This window comes from Bos mutus, chromosome 1 (assembly GCF_027580195.1).
Source record: "Bos mutus isolate GX-2022 chromosome 1, NWIPB_WYAK_1.1, whole genome shotgun sequence".
Taxonomy (NCBI): Eukaryota; Metazoa; Chordata; class Mammalia; order Artiodactyla; family Bovidae; genus Bos; species Bos mutus.
The window spans coordinates 96,158,382-96,177,107 of record NC_091617.1 but is presented as its reverse complement, the minus strand read 5'-3'; the positions used below and the strand labels follow the sequence as shown (position 1 = coordinate 96,177,107).

Here is an 18,726-nt window from a genome sequence, read left to right as displayed (position 1 = left end):
ACAGTCATTTTATACTGATGATTCTTTCTTTTAATCCTAAACATACCTTTTAAAAGTAGGTCTTTATGAACCCATACCATTTCCCTTCCCCTCCCCCATTCCCAACATCTGCTATTTAAAATTAAGCCAGTTCTTTCCTTGGCACAAGGAGGAGTTCATATGGTCTTATCATTCCACCCAGGTTTCCTTACCCAAAGCCAGTAGCATTCGTCAGGGTGGTAGCCATGATTCTGTGCCCTGGTGTATCAAATCTGGAATGGAACTTTTTTGAGAGGGTAAAGTTTATAGTGTATTTTGAGTATAGTTTAAAAAAATTGAGCATACACCCAGAACTTGTTTGATTTGTTCTTTCATAACATATTAGAGAAGGCAGTGGCACCCCACTCCAGTACTCTTGCCTGGAAAATCCCATGGATGGAGGAGCCTGGTAGGCTGCAGTCCATGGGGTCACTGAGGGTTGGACACGACTGAGCGACTTCACTTTCACTTTTCACTTTCATGCATTGGAGAAGGAAATGGCAACCCACTCCAGCACTCTTGCCTGGAAAATCTCATGGGCGGAGGAGCCTGGTAGGCTGCAGTCTATGGGTTCGCGAAGAGTCAGACACGACTGAGCAACTTCACACTTTCATTTTATAACATATAGTTATGGAAATAGGTACTGGATGATTTTTATAGTTATCTTTACATATATAGATGTGTGTGTAAATAGGTACATTATTTGTGTGCCTTAATGACAACGTGATGCTTTCTAAGGCCCACTGGACTTCACATTCCAGGATGTCTGGCTCTAGGTCAGTGATCACACCATTGTGATTATCTGGGTCGTGAAGATCTTTTTTGTTCAGTTCTTCTGTGTATTCTTGCCACCTCTTCTTAATATCTTCTGCTTCTGTTAGGTCCATACCATTTCTGTCCTTCATCGAGCCCATCTTTGCATGAAATGTTCCCTTGGTATCTCTAATTTTCTTGAAGAGATCTCTAGTCTTTCCCATTCTGTTGTTTTCCTCTATTTCTTTGCATTGATCGCTGAGGAAGGCTTTCTTATCTCTTCTTGCTATTCTTTGGAACTCTGCATTCAGATGTTTGTATCTTTCCTTTTCTCCTTTGCTTTTTGCTTCTCTTCTTTTCACAGCTATTTGTAAGGCCTCCCCAGACAGCCATTTTGCTTTTTTGCATTTCTTTTCCATGGGGATGGTCTTGATCCCTGTCTCCTGTACAGTGTCACGAAGTTCATTCCATAGTTCATCAGGCACTCTATCTATCAGATCTAGGCCCTTAAATCTATTTCTCACTTCTACTGTATAATCATAAGGGATTTGATTTAGGTCATACCTGAATGGTCTAGTGATATTCCCTACTTTCTTCAATTTAAGTCTGAATTTGGTAATAAGGAGTTCATGATCTGAGCCACAGTCAGCTCCCGGTCCTGTTTTTGTTGACTGTACTACGAACAAAGCTAGTGGAGGTGATGGAATTCCAGTTGAGCTATTTCAAATCCTGAAAGATGATGCTGTGAAAGTGCTGCACTCAATATGCCAGCAAATTTGGAAAACTCAGCAGTGGCCACAGGACTGGAAAAGGTCAGTTTTCATTCCAATCCCAAAGAAAGGCAATCCCAAAGAATGCTCAAACTACCGCACAATTGCACTCATCTCACACGCTGGTAAAGTCATGCTCAAAATTCTCCAAGCCAGGCTTCAGCAATATGTGAACCGTGAACTTCCTGATGTTCAAGCTGGTTTTAGAAAAGGCAGAGGAACCAGAGATCAAATGCCAACATCCGCTGGATCATGGAAAAAGCAAGAGTTCCAGAAAAACATCTATTTCTGCTTTATTGACTATGCCAAAGCCTTTGACTGTGTGGATCACAATAAACTGTGGAAAATTCTGAAAGAGATGGAAATACCAGACCACCTGATCTGCCTCTTGAGAAATCTATATGCAGGTCAGGAAGCAACAGAACTGGACATGGAACAACAGACTGGTTCCAAATAGGAAAAGGAGTACGTCAAGGCTGTATATTGTCACCCTGCTTATTTAACTTATATGCAGAGTACATCATGAGAAACGCTGGGCTGGAAGAAGCACAAGCTGGAATCAAGACTGCGGGGAGAAATATCAATAACCTCAGATATGCAGATGACACCACCCTTATGGCAGAAAGTGAAGAGGAACTAAAAAGCCTCTTGATGAAAGTAAAGTGGAGAGTGAAAAAGTTGGCTTAAAGCTCAACATTCAGAAAACGAAGATCATGGCATCTGGTCCCATCATTCTATTTCATGGGAAATAGATGGGGAAACAGTGGAAACAGTTTCAGACTTTATTTTTTTGGGGCTCCAAAATCATTGCAGATGGAGATTACAGCCATGAAATTAAAAGACGCTTACTCCTTGGAAGGAAAGTTATGACCAACGTAGACAGCATATTCAAAAGCAGAGACATTACTTTGCCAACAAAGGTCCATCTAATCAAGGCTATGGTTTTTCCTGTGGTCATGTATGGATGTGAGAGTTGGACTGTGAGGAAGGCTGAGCGTCAAAGAATTGATGCTTTTGACCTGTGGTGTTGGAGAAGACTCTTGAGAGTCCCTTGGACTGCAAGGAGATCCAACCAGTCCATTCTGAAGGAGATCAGCCCTGGGATTTCTTTGGAGGGAATGATGCTAAAGCTGAAACTCCAGTACTTTGGCCACCTCATGCGAAGAGTTGACTCATTGGAAAAGACTGATGCTGGGAGGGATTGGGGGCAAGAGGAGAAGGGGACAACAGAGGATGAGATGGCTGGATGGCATCACTGACTCGATGGACATGAGTCTGAGTGAACTCCGGGACTTGGTGATGGACAGGGAAGCCTGGTGTGCTGCGATTCATGGGGTCGCAGAGTCGGACACGACTGAGCGACTAAACTGCACTGAATGACAAGGTAGATTTATATCCATGAGAGTACGTTAAAGACAAAATTATTCATGATCCTTGTTAAATAACAGTGAGGCAGACTTTAAGACCATTGCAATAGGCATGGGCCCCACAATACTGGGATTTTGCAGTCGGGTGTGGAGGGTAATGTGGAGACTGGACTCAAGCTCAAATGCAATAGAAGTGGGAATTTACAGCCAAGGAAGAAGGTAGGGGTCTGTGAATGGACTATTACCAAGGAAAACATCAGTGGTGAGGGGGGATTCTGGTTAAACTGACTTATCAGAATTCTTGCCGAAGGCAGGTCAAGGTGGTTAGACATCACCTGAAGGATGGTGAGGCTGAGGAACCTGATCAGACATAGAGAGGGAGAGATTCTGGCTAAACCAACTTAGCAATATTCTTGCTAAGACTGGGTAATGTAAAGACAAATATAAAAGCTTAGAAGTTGGCCTAGTTGAGAAGAGTTGAATTCTCTTCTCAACTAAGAGAGACACTGTCAAATTACAGTTGATTTTGTCAACAGAACTGGTGACCAACCCTCTCCCTTACCAATTTCTTTTCTTTACCCTCAGACAGGATCCTCATAGCTTCCTTGAAATTGTGTTACCTGTTTCTAGGCAATATTTTTTTTTTTTTACTTCTTAGACTTAATACTCCCTTGTTTTTTTTTTTTTCCTTAAAGTTTGAGAAATTCAGAAAAACCTGTAAGTGGAATACCGTATTAATAACTTGATGTGTACCTTTTCACTTTTTCTGTACATGTATAATATCTTTAAAAATCATGAAGAATTGCTAGGTAAGTGCAAAGGAACAGGAATGGAGTTTGAACAGCTTTATAAGCAGGAAAAAGCAATGATGAAAGAGGAAGTTCAAAGAGGAAGAAATCAGGAAAGGATGGAAGAGAAAGAAGGAAATTCAAGAAACATCCTAAAGACAAAACGCACAGTTGACCCAAAGTTGTTTCTGTAAGACTTCCACCACTGTGTATAACAGCAAGGAAAAAAAAAAACCCAGCCCCAACGGTAACAAAAAACTTACTCATGAATGTCAACAATTAGGGACAGGCTAAAAGTGATACCTCCTTATGATGGGCTATTATGCAGCCATTAAAAATGTTTCTTGGGATAGGAAGACTTAGTTTTCACTCTATATTTTCTACACATTAAATGTTATGCCTTGTGAATGTTACATGTTAAAAAAAAATACCATGATAAATTTCAACAGGAGGTTTACTTAAGTGAAATGCAGGATAAAAAATTATGCAGCTCCACTCCTGTTCCATTAAGCAATTCTTAATGTTTTTCAGGCAACCCTACTTGGTCCCTGCTCCTTCCCTATCTTCTTTCATCTCTCTAGGTGCCACACTTAACAGGTCACATTCCAGAAGATAAATCTTTCCTTTACCAATATTCTCATGATTTTCACCTGAACCATCTGTTTTATATCTTTGAGCTTTGGAGATGTATTTACATGATGATCCTGCAGCTAAAAAGCTTTGAAAACAGGTATACTAAAGGGGCCTCATGAGTATCGTCTAAATTTCATGGGCAGAAAAACAAAACCAGGTGATGTCTAGAGTCAGGGTGGGAATGAGTCCACAGCCATCAGTGATTGTTCTGAGTATTCTGATCAGGCTGCTCTTTGAAGCCTGTATTTTGGCTCTGGTAAATAAAGTGTTTATCTAGCTTTTAAAAAATATCTTGAATTTAAACAATTTAAATTGAAATCAGGAAGAGAAGGACATTCAAGAAATTTATCCTAAAAAAATAACTAATAAAGCAGTTTGGTTATAAATGTGAGTTCTGACTATGTGCATCTCAAAAGAATGACCAGAGTATATGCATGAATTCTTCTTGATCATATTCTGTATAAGTGTTCTGTAAGTGTGAGAAATATAAGGTTAATTATTTAGGGAAGTGACTGGATTAAAGTAGATTTTTGAGGTGCTTACTTTGTAGTTTTACAGTAGTGATAACAGCAAGATGACATCAAGGTTTTCTTTTCACTTTTCTTTGCAGGGATGGAAAATCCAGTGAAGCACTGTTTGATTGTAGCAGCAGGCCTTTGAAATTTAACTCAAAAAATGAGTGCTCTTAATTCAGAGAACTGCTCTTTTCAGTACCAACTGCATCAAACACATCAGCTTCTAGATGGTAACTGTCTGTTACTCTTGATTATACTTGGGAAAATACTGTTAAATATCCTCACATTAGGAATGACAAGGAAAAACACCCATCAAAATTTTTTGGAATATTTTTGCATTTCACTAGCATTTACTGATCTTCTGCTTTTGGTCAATGTTTCCATTATATCTTATTTCAGGGATTTTGTGCTTTTAGGCATTAGGTTTACTAAATACCACATCTGTCTATTTATTCAAATTATTTCTTTTACTTACAGTTTTTTGCATTATCCAGTTTTCCTGATAGCTTGTATAGATTATTACCTGAATTTCTCTAAAGCGACCAAGCTTCCATTTAAGTGTCAAAAAGTATGTTATTTCTTTACAATTATTTTAATTTGGATTTCTGTCCTTACTTATGTTTTGGGAGATCCAGCTATCTACCAAAGCCTGAAGGCACAGAATGTTTATTCTCATCAATGTCCTTTCTATATTGGTGCTCAGAGTTACTGGCTGTCATTTTCCATGGTGACAATTTTACTTATGGGTTTTATAATCTCTTGGTCAGAAGTCATTACCTTGGTACAGGCTGTTAGGATAACTTCCTACATGAATGAGACTATCCTGTATTTTCCCTTTTCATCACACTCTTATACCGTGAACTCTAAGAAAACACTCTTGCCCAAGTTGATTATCTGTTTTCTTGGTACCTGGTTACCATTTGTACTACTTCAAGTAATTATCCTTTTACTTGAAGTACAGATTCCAGCTTACATTGAAATGAACATTCCATGGTTGTACTTTGTCAATAGTTTTCTCATTGCTACAATGTTTTGGTTTAATTGTCACAAACTTAACTTTAGAGACATGGCATTACCTGTGGATCCATTTGTCAACTGGAAATGCTGCTTCATTCCACTTATACTTCATAATTTTGAGCAAATTGAAAAGCCTATATCAGTAATAATTTGTTGATATGTTAAAACTAAAACTTACAGCTACAAGACTAATAATTTTACAAACAGGAAAGAATGAGGCCTTGGGACATATAGTTAACTGAAGCTCTCCCCCGACCCCAAACTTTCATACCTTTTCAGAATGTGTCTTTTGGGGGCTATATTTATTAGTTTTCTTTTTAACAAAATACTTCCAAAAACATATTTATACCTGTTGGCCATACTCATGTTTGTGTTACCCAGAAAACTACTGGATACAAACTGTTATGTAAATCTGAGATTCTTCTGCCAACTTTTCAGATTTAAATAAACATTTTTATTAAACTCAGAGCAAGAAAGTCAAGATTGTTTTCTTTAGTTTAAATATTAACATAAGGATTCGCTCAATTTAAATTTAGCTAATTTTTAAAAATACATCTGTTCTTAATGCAAATATTCCTAAGAGCAGAGTTTTTGTTGCTCACCATAAAGAATTGAGAGTGGTGACTGGGTCTTTTCCATGACATACCAGATTTGTTTTCAGTTGTAACTTAGATCTGTCATAGAATCTGCATGGCAACCTGTAGTCACATTGGCAATATACCACAGTGTGAAAGTAGAATTTATCCGTAGCACTGTTGATGTTGGATAATCCTTTGTTGTGGGAGCTGCCCCATGTACTATATAGGATGTTCCGGAGCACCTCTGCCTTCCATCCACCAGATGCCAGTAGAACCTCCTTCCCCAGTCATCACAATCAGTGTCTCCAGAAATTGCCATACTTACCTCGGGCAAGTTCTTGCGTGAGAACTACTGAAGTGAAGCAATCGGAATGGCAGAGTAATCGGAAATTACAAAGACGCCATCTAATTTGTCAATGTCTAAATATGCTGCTTCTGTGTTCCTTTCCTTCTTAATGTATGGCTTTCTAACTGACCATACATGGGACTGAGATATTTAAAACTATTTTACTAATTAATTAGTAAAGACTTAAAACTCTCTGCAAATTTTAAATCTGGAAAATGTACTGTTTCTAGCCCCTTGTTAAGCTGTTGGTTTACAAGATGCCCCATTCTTCACAACCTTAAAAAAAAAAAAAAATTATTCAATAGACCAGCCAAATGGAAGAAGCTTTTATTTGTAAAGAAATGAACTTACAACTGGTCTACAATATATTATTGTAATATAAACAATATAAATAAATGATCCTGTAGGCCCACTAACCTTCCATCCAGACCCACATGAAGCAATGTTACAACAATATTCTATGTGAAAATGTGCAGGTTAACAAAGGTGCAATTACAAGCAAGTTTAAGCAGCAGAGTATAAGGTGCTTTAATTTAACAGTTAATGTTGCCATCAACAAACATCTGAATGTTCAATTTTACTTCACTGAATACAGACACAACAAATATGAAAATCTAAAATTCATACACATGCTACTGTTAATATGAAAGTGCTTTCTCTTTTAAAAAAATACACCAAATGGACAAGCTTTTTACATAGATCATGGTGTGCTCTTATAATGCAAAATTAACTTCATTTTCAGGTTATACATTTTAAAACTGGTAGCTACAGACACCAATCTAGGAATGCTAATGCTAAGAGTTCTAGAACTATTTCCTGTGAGGAGGACTCTAGTACAATATCCAACATAAAGAATACATCTATATATAATCTTAACATTTGTTTTTTATAAAGATAAAAAGTTTTCTTTCCCCTTGTTGATGCTTTTTGTTCATTCTGCATGGATCAGTGTTTGAGGTTTTAAAATATGGAAATCCTATTTTAGGACAATGGGAGGAACCAAAAGGAGGAATTTAAAAAATCAGTTAACATGTGCTTGAAGCATCAAAAATAAAGTTTTTTTAAAAAAATTTATCACAATCTGCCTTTGTTAAATCAACAGCAAAAAGCATGCTTTCAACAAGCAAGAAGACAAAAAGGACTAATTCAACAAAGAGGCTTGAAATGCCCAACACCCATGTCAGCCTCCGTTCTGCACACTGCTGTCTACAACTCCAACCTTCATCACAAGCTCACCCCTTACTTTGAGGATAATTTTGAGAGCTTACTTTGACTTCTTTTTCCTATGGAAAAAAAACATGCTTTTGAAAGAGGTGATTGAGAATCTAGTTAAATGTCTTGGAAATTAAATGTATTAAATTATTACCATCTTTGCACACTCAAACTGGTTTTTTAAAATTTAGAATACACATACAAAAAATATTTATGTAATATTTTAACAGCAAAAATATTTGAAAAACTAGGTAAACTAAAATACTTTAAAAGTTTTAACCAGTACCATGGAAAAAACCCAGACTATCTGGTTACTTGGATGTTAGTGTTCCTATTTACAAACACTTTATTACAGATTCTATTCTTAACACTTATTTGGACATTTTCCTGCTTTAAAAAGCTGTAACTATGATACAGAAAGGTTTTTTTAATCTTTTTTCATTTTGCATCTTTCATTTTGCATATATATGACACACATATAAAGTTGTGTCAAACAGGAAATTACACCATAACTCAGAATCCTCTGGTGGCAAGGAAATTTCTACCCAATTAAATCAATCCTCCCATTCTATGTTTGCTCCCCAAATACTTGTAAATTCAAGCTCCAAGCACAGAACTGTTGATTGTTTACAGGTTCTGCATGTTAAAGGAAACCCTTTTACTATGTAAAAGATGTGTGCTTTCTAAAAAGTAGATATTTGTGATAATTGTAGAATTTTATGTAGTATTTCTTGCTTTAAAAAGAAACACAAAAACTAAACCTGTTCAGCAAGCTCCTTCGAGATTTTTCAGTTTCCAGAAGTTACTGCAGTCAGTACTGGGTGTAAAGCTTTCGTAGTACAAAGTGTATATAGTAAGCCAGCACCAGCTTTCCTTGTAATTGTTCTGTCACACACCCTGCATATCAGCACCTCTGGAATAGACTCAAGTGTCAAAATAATTGAGAAATATGGGCTGTTAAAATAGTTTCAAAATGTAAATCCTAGTATTAAGTACCTTTAATTTTATAACCTAATCAGGTACATGGATTAGTATGCAAAATGTGTTATAGGAATTGTGATATGATTCAGTCAGACCCCTTGGATATCATCTAGCTTAATCCTTTACCCAATGCATAAATCAGCTCCAGGTTTATATTCACTGCATTAAGTAATAATTACATGTTTATGCCACAATCAAAACCGAGGGCGAGAGGATTTTGTTATTACTGGTTCCTTCAGTCAGGTATACCAACCACACGCTGCACACTACACAGTAGATGTTCCAATGGTTTGCTAAGTGAATGGATAAGTGAATGGCAGTATTTAGATGTGTTTAGTGATTTAGCAAGCTTTTAGAAAAATCTCATTAGCTCATCTATGTGAATTTTCTACCTTAATCCTAAGGAGAACAAAGACTGTGGGTGTCCCAGGAAATGGATCATAATAAATAAATATTTTTTAGTCAAAGCTCTTAAGTGTGAAACAAACCATTAAAAAAAGAAATTAAGAGAGAAATAAGTAGGAGCAACTTTTGAAAATACCCCACTATGTGGTCTGGAATCATAGTTTATACAGCTTAAAGATGATTTAAACAAAATCAACCTTTTGAGTAGTACAGGCTCCGTACTGAATATTCAGAAGAGGGAACAGGTTATAAGCTTAGTAATGGCCTAAGATATCACACAGCTAATTTAAGAACTAGAAGTAAAACTCCAGTCTCCCAGCCAGTATTTTATCTTCACTTACCATGTTCATTTAATGATTATGTCCACCTATTATTTGCTAATGAAGTAATTATTTAGTACTATCTAAAATTATGGTTTTAACATAAATATTAGAAAAGATTTTAGTAATGAATACACCTGGTTTGCTTGAGGCAAGACTAAAGTTCCTTTTCTAAAATAGGTTGATGTTCATTTCACTACCATTCCTCATCACTCTTATAATCAACTTTTTCACCTCCATCCATTAAAGCTCCACAAAATTCAAGGATTTAACACTGATAATAGTCCCTAAACTATAACTTTTAAGTCAATAAATGACAACTACTATCAATCCTTAAGATTATTGGCGTCAATTTAAATAGGTGGTCTAAGAGGACTTCCTTTTATTACTCATATTTAAAACTGTACCATGTTAGCATAATAAGTGTTTTAAATTTATATAGATTTCTTTCGTCCAAATTAAATTTCATTCATTACTTTTTAAAATATTTTAAAACCCTGGCACAGGTTTTCTTTCATGGATTCATACTGATGCCACCAATAGCACTGACAGCAACTATACTTTTCAGTAGAGAAAAATGTTTTAATGTACTTCTTCCCTAATGTCGGAGGCTGAAATAGTCACCTTTAATAAGTCAAGTTAAATGTTCACAAGCTGTTCAAAGGAAAAAAATGAAACTGTGGAAAGCATTTCCCAAAGCTTCCATGAACACGGCACTTTAAGAGGTGTGTGTCAGAGTAGAATGGGAGAGCTTTTATTAGAGAAGCTGGGCTTCAGATCTGAGGAGGAGGGCAGGTCTCCCTTTTCACGCAAGTATACTAAAATGCAAGTTCAGAAAGCCACACGATCTGCTGGGGAATATGATGATGATGATTTGTACTAGTGCTCTACAACTTTCAAAAACAACTATCATAGTAGTATTTTAAAATAGATTAAATAAGCTCTGAAAAATAATAATGTAAAAACTTCTAAAACTTCTTAAAAATTTAGGAATTTTCCAAAGAAGATAATATAATTTTCAACATTTTTTACTGAAGAAATGGCTTATATTAGTGCTATGAGTAAAACTATATGATACATTTTTTGAACTTCTAACAAAAAAGGAATTATCTTCCTAAAGAATCTTTTTAAAGTGTACAGCTTATAGGTTGAAATTAAGTTTTAATAAGATTGCATATTTACTTTCCCTAATACTGCATTTGTGCTTATTTAATTGAATCACAACTGTTAGATAAAAATCAAATGCTCTAAATAGATTCGGAAATACCAATTTTGATGAAAGTAGATTAAACAGTTTTTTCAAGAACCACACTGCTGTGCATCAAAGAAAGAGGTAGGCTTGTAGTTACTGAAATCCACACTAAGAAAACAGAACCCTACAGCTCTAGTCATCCAATTCTTAGACCAAGACACAAACCTAACAAAATACTATCCATGGATATTCTCTCCTCTATATACTTCTGATAACTCATAAAACCTTTGAGTTCTTGACAAATACTTTTCCCAACTATACCAGCTGTTAACCTTTCTCAGAAGTCAAAAATCACCGATTTATGTATCACTGGAACTATTAATGTGCTCCTAAGGGCAGGGTCATTTGACCAGGAGAGTAAAAGAATGACTTTGATTGCAGGTAAATCTTGACATTAAGGGAAAAAAAGCACCCCGTATCCTGTTTACTGCAATAAATGGAACCCAACCATTACAATTTATTTGAACTACAAATGGCCAAATCTATACACTACCACCTCACTCAGTTAAGTGAATTATCCTCTTGGGTCTGGAATGCTTTTCTTCCTGTTTGTCTCTTCCCCACTTCCCTGTCATCTCCCCTAGAAAACCTTCCCCAGGGCCCAGCAGTAGTGTGCAGGAAACCTCTGAGAGCACACTGTGCAGAGTGGCCAGCTTCCACTGGCAGAGGCTGCTCAAGACATGAGTGAGTGCTAGGTATTAGAAATTCCTGCCCCAGTTAGTTCCTCCCCGAAATTAACCCTACCACAGAGTTGTCTGTAGGGCTTCGCAGGCAAAGAAAGTTATCAGTCTCCTTTGGGCTTGAGGAGGCAAGGGGGAACGAGGCCCTTTCATCCTATTAGGCAATAGTGTTCCTCAATGCCCGTTGCTCAGAGGCAGCATGAGTTCTTGCCATTCAATGAGGGGGAGGATCTTCAAACCACAAAATATAACCAAGCTGTTCTAGCTGAAAATACATTTTTGAAATGTTCTAACAGTGCGTCCAGCTGGGGATTTCTTCCACGTGATACGGCTGTGAAGACAGCATCTTTCATGCATTTGTACTGGTTTCTTCTTTCCAAAATTCTTTACACACATGTAAACACAGCCTGAAACCACACACAATCTATGCACTGCCTCACTACCACACTTTATGCCATGGTGGTACCCAAACCTTGCAAATGCAAACAATGGGTCTTCGTAATATTTAGCTGAACAAGTCAGGTGACATGAGGCACTAGGACAGATTTCAATCCAAGACTGGTATCTGAATACACGTCTGACTATAACATCATGCTGCATATGGGGAAATTAGCTATGTAAAAAAAATTTAAGTGGGCTACCTAAAAAATTTTTTTTGTTTAAATCTATTTAAAACTAGGTAAAATTAGTATTAACTTCAAAAGTACAGAGATGTGTTCAGTGTTAAGGTGGATAAACTAAACGTGGCAGGTCTCCTGTCTGCTTCTCCTGTCCTCAAGCCCCATCACTGACATCGCTTTCCGCCTACTCCACATTCTCTGTTCAGAGGGGACAGCCCTTAAACTGCAACTTTAGAAGGGTCTGTTTAGAGAATGCCCCAGCAAATTAAAAGTACCATGATGGGGAAATAACCAGCCCCTTAGAAAGCGACAGGATGTGGCACAGCACTCTCATACTGATCTTATCAAGGCTGCACCACTGTGTAAGACACATGCCCACATAAGGCTTGAGGAAAACACGCAGCATGTAAGAAACAATTTTTACAAACCAGCTGTTTACTTTCTTAAGCGCACATGGCTTAACGCAAGTAAAATTTCAGACTTGTAGGGATTTCCTTCAGAAAATGCAAACTTAGGTAGCAAAAGTAAGAAGAACTTCCCATGTCCCCTTTCTGCTTATCATTCCCTCTTAATCAAAATCCTGAAACAGGTAGTAATATGAAGGAAAATGAGAATAACAGCACTCACCCCACCTATTTCATACTAAAACTGTGCTTAGAGCTTAGGAGGGAGGTGGGCATCCAGTGTTATCATCTATATCCATTAAATATATAACTGAAATTTTAGAATCCACATGATTAAATCATCCAGAAAGAAACAGCTGTGTCAATGGTAAAGCTACTACTTAAAAGCCAATGAGCCATTTCTAAAATAAATTGGAAAAAAAGCAAGTGTATTTTTTAAGTATGTTTTAAGTGGGGACAACAGAAGATCTGGACTGTTTTTATTATCGTAAGATTTAGGATTATAAGGTGCTCTCCAATGGAAGCCCCCTCGTAAGTGTTCTTGGACACCTAGCACGGTGTGAGGCACAGGGGCTCTGGGTAGGCACGTGATGACTGGGATCAGCAGAGCAAGTGAACAGGAGAACCTGTAATGCAGGTTATATATCGATAATATAGTCATGGGAGGTGATCATTACTGCTAGAGGAGTCTATCCCCAAAGAATCAATTTTGTGTGAACTGTCCATGGATCGTCTATGACAAAGTTGTACTTCCAAGAGACAGTTTCCTTTGTGCCCTTCAGCCCTCATACAGTGGACCGGCTCCTACTAACGCTTAGCCTTTACTTGTGTCCTGAAATTGCAAGCTGAGGGGAAAAGTCAAACCATATGACAACTCTTGTCATAAAGATTAACTGCTAATAAATGAAAACTGACTGTAGAGTACCTACCTTTCCTTGAAACTTTAATCCAGTAATTAAAAATGTGATATAAAAGAAATATGTGACATACATTACAAGCTATTGTAGGTCTGGAACATGAGCCTTATACTATATTACATATTCTAATCCTACACGTAACTATCAGTAAACATCTTTTTTTTTTTTAAAAAAAACATTACTACACAAAAGAATCCCACAAAGCATACATTCAAACAAGAGGCATCTAAAGGTTAAAAAAATTACCCGCTGTATTTTTGTATAAAAATAATCAACATTCTCTAATGTACACAAAGCCAAAAGATAAATATCTGTGATGTCTTTAATGACATCTTTAGTCTTCTAATAGCATAACACAATCTTTCTGAAAAGATCAGTGACAATGACTGAAACCCATGGACTCTTCCTCACTTAACTGAACTTCTGCCAAATATCTGTGTATGTTCCTTCAATTACTAAAACATTTCCATTGCATGGTAAAGAGAAGATGATAAAAGAGTCAAATGTTTTTGATGTCCAGGACTATATATAGCTTACAGGGCTCCCACAACAACTTTTAGTGCCATAACTAACGCAACACTAATTGTTCAATGAAAAGTTTTGCTTTAAAGATTTTTTCCCTAAAACATGTACATACAAAATTAGACTCAATTTATCCAAGAGTGCTTTGCAGGAAGCATACAAGGATTTAGTCAAGGAAAAAGGAATGTGCATTCTAGCTAGATCCACCTTGTTCAACACTAGAAAAATCCGAAGACCAGCCACACAGCCACCACCAACCAGCGCCCTGCCAGCAAAGGCCGAGCCCTGGCTCTTAAGGCGCAATCAGGTTATGCCTTCGTCAGGGCAGAGACACGAAAGATGATTATTATGAATCAGTTCTGAGAGGCAAATTATTGGTATGCTAGTCCTCATTTTATATGCCAACTTAATGGATTCCCCCCCTTTTACTAGAATGCATAAAGCTGGGAACAATATTCCAGCAGAATATTAATGCTATCTGAAATATTTCCATTATACAATGTATTCCTTATTACATCCCATCTTTTTTTCCCCCAAAAAATATCCCTCTGGGTGAAAAAGCCCAACATTAATCACTCCTTCATTACGGTTTCTCAACCCTGGCACTACGGACATTTTGGACCAATAACTCTCTGCTGTAGAGGGCTGTCCTGTGCATCTGTAGGATATTTAGTGACATCCCTGTCCTCCACATGCCAGATACGAATAGCAACCCTCCCCCCGACAACCCCTAGGCTATGACAACCAAAATGTCCCTTGACATTGTCAGATGTCCCCTGGGGAACAAAACTGACCTCCATTTAGAACCACTGCTCTAAATGAACAAAAACTAAGAGGAAAACGAACTTCCTCAGTCACACCAAATATCTGGTCAAGTTTGGAAGAGAAACCAAATCTAACTTCCAGATCAGTATTATTCATGCTAGAATGCAATTCTTTTTATAGATAAAGCAACTGTTTAACAGACATGTTTTTTTTAAACATACACTGATATCTCATTGCATACAATTCCAGTCACTGGACTCCAAAATTATTCCTTAATTACTCCTAAATTATATCTCTCATGACAACCTATAGAAAACTTATAGGGTAGAAAAATGTATATAAGAAAACCAAATCAAAAGAGGAGAAATGTAAATTATTAAATTACTTTCAAAAAGGATTTTTATATTAATGATAAACATCACCTTTAAAAAATTATCTAGTAAAACACTTTGAAAAATATCATGACCCTCTGTAACAAGTCTTTCAATGTTGTGTGTAACCTGTAAAATTAATTCACCCATGTTAGCTAATTATGAAAATGTATAATGAATTATTGTATCTGTACAAATGTCAGCCTTTGATGCAGAGATCCCAATGTGCTTGGCTATCTGCCACAGTAAGTGATAATATTTTAGGCCAACTTGAGCCTTTACCCTTACAAGTTTGTTTAAGAATACAATTGCTGTTATCTCAAAGCCTCATGATCCTGTTAAGATTCCTTCAGAGAGTTGATGCGTGCACAGATCTTTAGGGCTGGGCCTAGCTTGATATTCATTGCACTCATGAGATGGTCTTCTTTGAGCAAGAGAAGAGCCTGTCCATCAATCTCCTGTGCTCTGAACTCATCTGCGATATCCTGGCAGCCTAGAATTTCATCAGAGGAAGGATGTTAGAATTAATACACAACAATCAGACATCACTGCTAACAGTCACAGTTAAGTCACCCTGGGTGACTTAACACAGGCTGAGAAACAAATGAAATTTACTGATGGCAGTCGTGGGCTCACTCTGGAAGAAGGCAGTACTTCTTGGCATTCTAAAAAAAATTAAGAATTCAAAATCTAGGTAAAGCAATTTACTTGGAATTCCTGTCTTAAAAATAATACTGCAGAAATAATTAGTAAGAAGTTAAATGCACAGCTCATTCAGTCCAGACATAACACACCTTCATAAAGGACAAGCTGTCAGCTGAAGGCACGCACAAACCCAAGCCTGGGTTAACTACTCATAACACCTTGTAACATTCTTTGTCTCAGATATCCTTCACATACAGGTACAAAAGAATAAAGCGTACTGTTTTGCCACTTAATTTAGAAACGTTATCTCAAGTACCACTTTCATTTTCATTGGTAGTTTTATTCTGATTTACAACCTTTGACTGCCAGGCACATCTGAAACATTTTTATTATTCACTCAGCATAGAACCAATCCATCAAAATTACAGTATCAATCTACTGTTGAAATGTATTACAATACTCAACTTGTAATTTCAACTTCAAATCTTAACATCATTGGACTCATCTCCACTTCTGGTAAGAAAACAAATTCTTAACGAAATTTTGAGCTTGCTGGGCTAATCTCTTGACGAATAACCAATATTTTACCTTTCAGCATAAACTGGGTGCTTTAGAACAAGAAACAGTGTGAACACTACTTGACCCTCGAATGTTTTTATTATCCACCACATTTTGCACAGCTAATGAACTTCCCCACTAAGGGTAAAGAAACCTGCAGGCAAAGTAATGAATTAAGGACCCATGAGAGGAGAGAATACAAAAATGTGGAACCTTCCTTATAAAAGACAAAATTATGAAAGTGAATTTAAGAATAAAAAAACTAAGAGCTTAAAGTCTCTTTTCTTCAAATCGGCATTCTAAGGGAAAACACAAAGAAAAAGATAATGCACAATGACAGTGGTTACATTACACCTTTGGATATGACTTTGTTGCAGTCATTATTCTTTCTACTTTCCTCTTGTTTATGTAAGATAATAATGTAATCCCTATAACCCCAGTACCAAACACAAAACATCGCAGGTGCTAAACACATGTATTTTTGGCTAAGTGAAGGACTGAATGAATAATGAACAAAAACAGAATCGAGCCATCTCTAAGAGTCATGCAGAATTTTTTCCCCCTGTATTCAGCTGTGTGGCCAGCTTCTCTCTTGCTTATCTCTTTCCCAACTTCTCTGCTGACTGTTAAGTAACCTGCCTGTCTCCTATGTGGCAGTCAGCTTTTCAATTCCTCTATTTTAATAATTTCTCAGATTTTTAAAAATTGTTATTTCAAAAGTACCCTCCACAGAATTTTTATGGTTTTGGCTATTTACCATATAAAAGAAACTAAATAGTTAAAATGAGATTACTCACCATAGAAAAGCCCCTTTTCTTTTCCCAGAGGTAGCTCTCAAAACTGAGCAGACAAAACTGACTAATCTTGCATCTAGTTGTGACTTCATCCTTCTTTTTATGAAAGAACTAATGTTCTTCTCTCTTCAGTCTTACAAGAACACAGGAAAGAAAAGAAGAGAAAGACAGGGTAGGACTTACTTAGATTCAGAAAAGAGAAGCAGTGAGAAGTAATGAGGACCATAAGAGCTACATTTGGGAATAGAAACAAGGAGTTCTCCATGAAGAAATTCAAAGTATGTTCTTGTTCCTCAGTATTATCAGATCCCTCTTCAAATGTCTTCTTGTAGGTAGACAAAATATGTGTTAGCAAAATAATAAAGAACAAAATGTGGGGAAACAGCATGATCAAAACAGGAATGATCTTCAGAATTTTATATCACAACTTTCTTAAGCCAACCACAAAAAAAGGGTGTTTATACATTAGTATAGACATGAAAAAATAAAGTGATTTTAAAAAGGGGAGGCAGAGGCAAATATGCTTCCTAAAACTAGAGAAAGATGATTTTTTTTAAAAATCTAGATGCCCAAGGTATACTGAGCTAAAATTCTATGAATTTCTGACATATTTAGAATCTACATCTGTAGAACAGCTGGTGCTCCAGGGACATTACAGAACATATCCCGACTGCAGCCAGCAGTCAGCTGAGCTGACTTCACATCACCAGAAGCAGACCAGGATGGGATGGACCTCTGCACAGACATGGGTCCCAAAGAAACCTCACAAGTGCCCATTCACATTTGCAGCTAACCTTAAAACAAAAACACCCCACACAAAAATTAACCACGGTAAGGATGATGAAAGGCTATCACCTGCACTCAACACTACAGAACGAACGAGCCCCAATATCAATATTATGAAACTATAGTACATAGTCATGTTTTTAAACAATACCTACTTTTTACACCTACATGGAAACTAAACCTACTGCAGATTCACAGACCAACAAATAGACTAAAGTGATCTTTGCAAAACGCAGTTCACTGTATCAAGGAAGAGTTAAAGAAGATAAATGCAGTAAATGGAGAGTACAAAGAACCTTTCCTATAGAGAACTTTTTAATGTACAAACATTTAGAAGAAGATAGTATTTTACTCTGGTAACAGCTCTGAGACTTGTCTGCATACCAGCTCTAATATGGTCCCACCAAGATGGTTCATAAGATGACATACAACAAGAAGAGAAAACTCTAGGAATAAACACAGGTGCCCTGATGAAAGAGGGAAACCTAGCCTCAACTGGAAAGAAACAAAAATGCAAGAGATTACAAAATTTACAAGTTTATTCATTCCATGAGAAGAGCGCAGGGTAAAAAAGAAAATACAGCCCTGTATGAGCTGAAAGAGGCTCAAAAGGATTTACAAAGGCCAGATGAACATAGAGAAATGACAGTAACGGCCTTTTCTGGCTGAGATTTACCTTAAGCCACAGGCATTATTCAGAGAAAAACTT

General features: G+C 36.9%; 2 protein-coding genes across 10 annotated transcripts in view; one reads left to right on the top strand and one right to left on the bottom strand.

Annotated features, from left to right (window-relative positions):
- Nucleotides 1-6,327, top strand: part of GPR160 (G protein-coupled receptor 160) — a 70,006-nt gene extending 63,679 nt beyond the window's left edge. For 3 of the 5 annotated variants that reach the window (XM_070373426.1, XM_070373436.1, XM_070373442.1), the window contains one exon: nucleotides 4,940-6,327. In XM_070373426.1, the coding sequence (XP_070229527.1) occupies nucleotides 5,005-6,018 (1,014 nt within the window). In that variant the 5' untranslated portion in view covers nucleotides 4,940-5,004 and the 3' untranslated portion in view covers nucleotides 6,019-6,327. Of the gene's footprint in view, nucleotides 1-4,227; nucleotides 4,427-4,939 lie in introns of all 5 variants that reach the window. The other 2 variants (XM_070373448.1, XM_070373454.1) reach the window with 2 other exon arrangements.
- Nucleotides 6,328-7,096: 769 nt separating this feature from the next.
- The window catches only part of PHC3 (polyhomeotic homolog 3), an 84,280-nt gene continuing 72,650 nt past the window's right edge, over nucleotides 7,097-18,726 (bottom strand). For 3 of the 5 annotated variants that reach the window (XM_070373412.1, XM_070373390.1, XM_005891722.2), the window contains one exon: nucleotides 7,097-15,727. In XM_070373412.1, the coding sequence (XP_070229513.1) occupies nucleotides 15,573-15,727 (155 nt within the window). In that variant the 3' untranslated portion in view covers nucleotides 7,097-15,572. Of the gene's footprint in view, nucleotides 15,728-17,234; nucleotides 17,365-18,726 lie in introns of all 5 variants that reach the window. The other 2 variants (XR_011464737.1, XR_011464738.1) reach the window with 2 other exon arrangements.